Source organism: Amphimedon queenslandica, unplaced genomic scaffold (genome assembly GCF_000090795.2).
Source record: "Amphimedon queenslandica unplaced genomic scaffold, v1.1 AMPQUscaffold_2887_Cont25113, whole genome shotgun sequence".
NCBI lineage: Eukaryota > Metazoa > Porifera > Demospongiae > Haplosclerida > Niphatidae > Amphimedon > Amphimedon queenslandica.
The window spans coordinates 1-1,346 of record NW_003556780.1 but is presented as its reverse complement, the minus strand read 5'-3'; the positions used below and the strand labels follow the sequence as shown (position 1 = coordinate 1,346).

General features: G+C 34.8%; 1 protein-coding gene across 1 annotated transcript; it reads left to right on the top strand.

Annotated features, from left to right (window-relative positions):
- Positions 1–9: 9 nt before the first annotated feature.
- LOC105316243 (putative ankyrin repeat protein RF_0381) lies at positions 10–1,339 on the top strand (the record flags this gene model as incomplete). Its single annotated transcript, XM_020008337.1, has 1 exon — positions 10–1,339. A coding segment is annotated over exon 1 (1,197 nt), but the record flags the coding sequence as incomplete, so codon positions are not given.
- Positions 1,340–1,346: the final 7 nt, after the last annotated feature.

The window sequence follows — 1,346 nt, the reverse complement described above, 5'->3', positions numbered from 1 at the left end:
TTATTATACAAAAGATTCTTGGGGTAGAACAAGCCTCCATTTTGCAGCGGAATTTGGGCAAGAACATATTGTCAAGTATCTTGTTGAATCATGCAATCATGATATTAATGTAGAGGATAAGTATGGCAATACTCCACTGTATATGGCATGTATTTATAATCACTTACCAGTAGTAGAGTATTTAACAGGACAACCAAACTGTAACATTAATAGTAATAATGAGAGACACCCTCTACTAGCAGCAGCAGATAAAGAACATTTAGAAATAGTGAAGCATCTCATTGAATCTACTGACTGTGGTATTAATGCTAAAGGGAGGGATGGCTTAACTCCATTACATGTGGCATGTTTTAAGAATAATATTGAAACTGTTCAATTTCTTACCAGTTCTCCTGAATGCAATATAGAAGCTGAAGATAATGATCAAAATAGACCACTTCATTTAGCATGTGAATCAGGGAATGTAGACATTGTACATCATCTTGTGATTGATAAGCACTGTGATGTTAATGCTAAAAGGAGGGATGGCTTAACTCCATTACATTTAGCATGTTTTAAGAATAATATTGAAACTGTTCAATTTCTTACCAGTTCTCCTGAATGCAATATAGAAGCTGAAAGTGATCTTCAAAGTAGACCACTCCATTTAGCATGTCAGTCAGGGAATGTAGACATTGTACGTCATCTTGTGATTGATAAACACTGTGATGTTAATGCCAAAGGGAGAAATGGCTTAACTCCATTACATTTGGCATGTTTAAATCGTAATTTTGAAACTGTTCAATTTCTTACCAGTTCTCCTGAATGCAATATAGAAGCTGAAAGTGATCTTCAAAATAGACCACTCCATTTAGCATGTCAGTCAGGGAATGTAGACATTGTACGTCATCTTGTGATTGATAAACACTGTGATGTTAATGCCAAAGGGAGAAATGGCTTAACTCCATTACATTTGGCATGTTTAAATCGTAATTTTGAAACTGTTCAATTTCTTACCAGTTCTCCTGAATGCAATATAGAAGCTGAAAGTGATCTTCAAAGTAGACCACTTCATTTAGCATGTGAATCAGGGAATGTAGACATTGTACATCATCTTGTGATTGATAAGCACTGTGATGTTAATGCTAAGCGGAAGGATGGCTTAACTCCATTACATTTAGCATGTGAAAAAGGTCATTTTGAAATTGTTAAAATTTTGACTAATCATCCACAATGTAATACTGAAGCTGAAGACAATTATCTTAATGACAGACCACTACACAAAGCATGTGAATCAGGAAATGTAGACATTGTACATCATCTTGTGATTGATAAACATTGTGACGTTAATGCTAAAAGGTGGAATG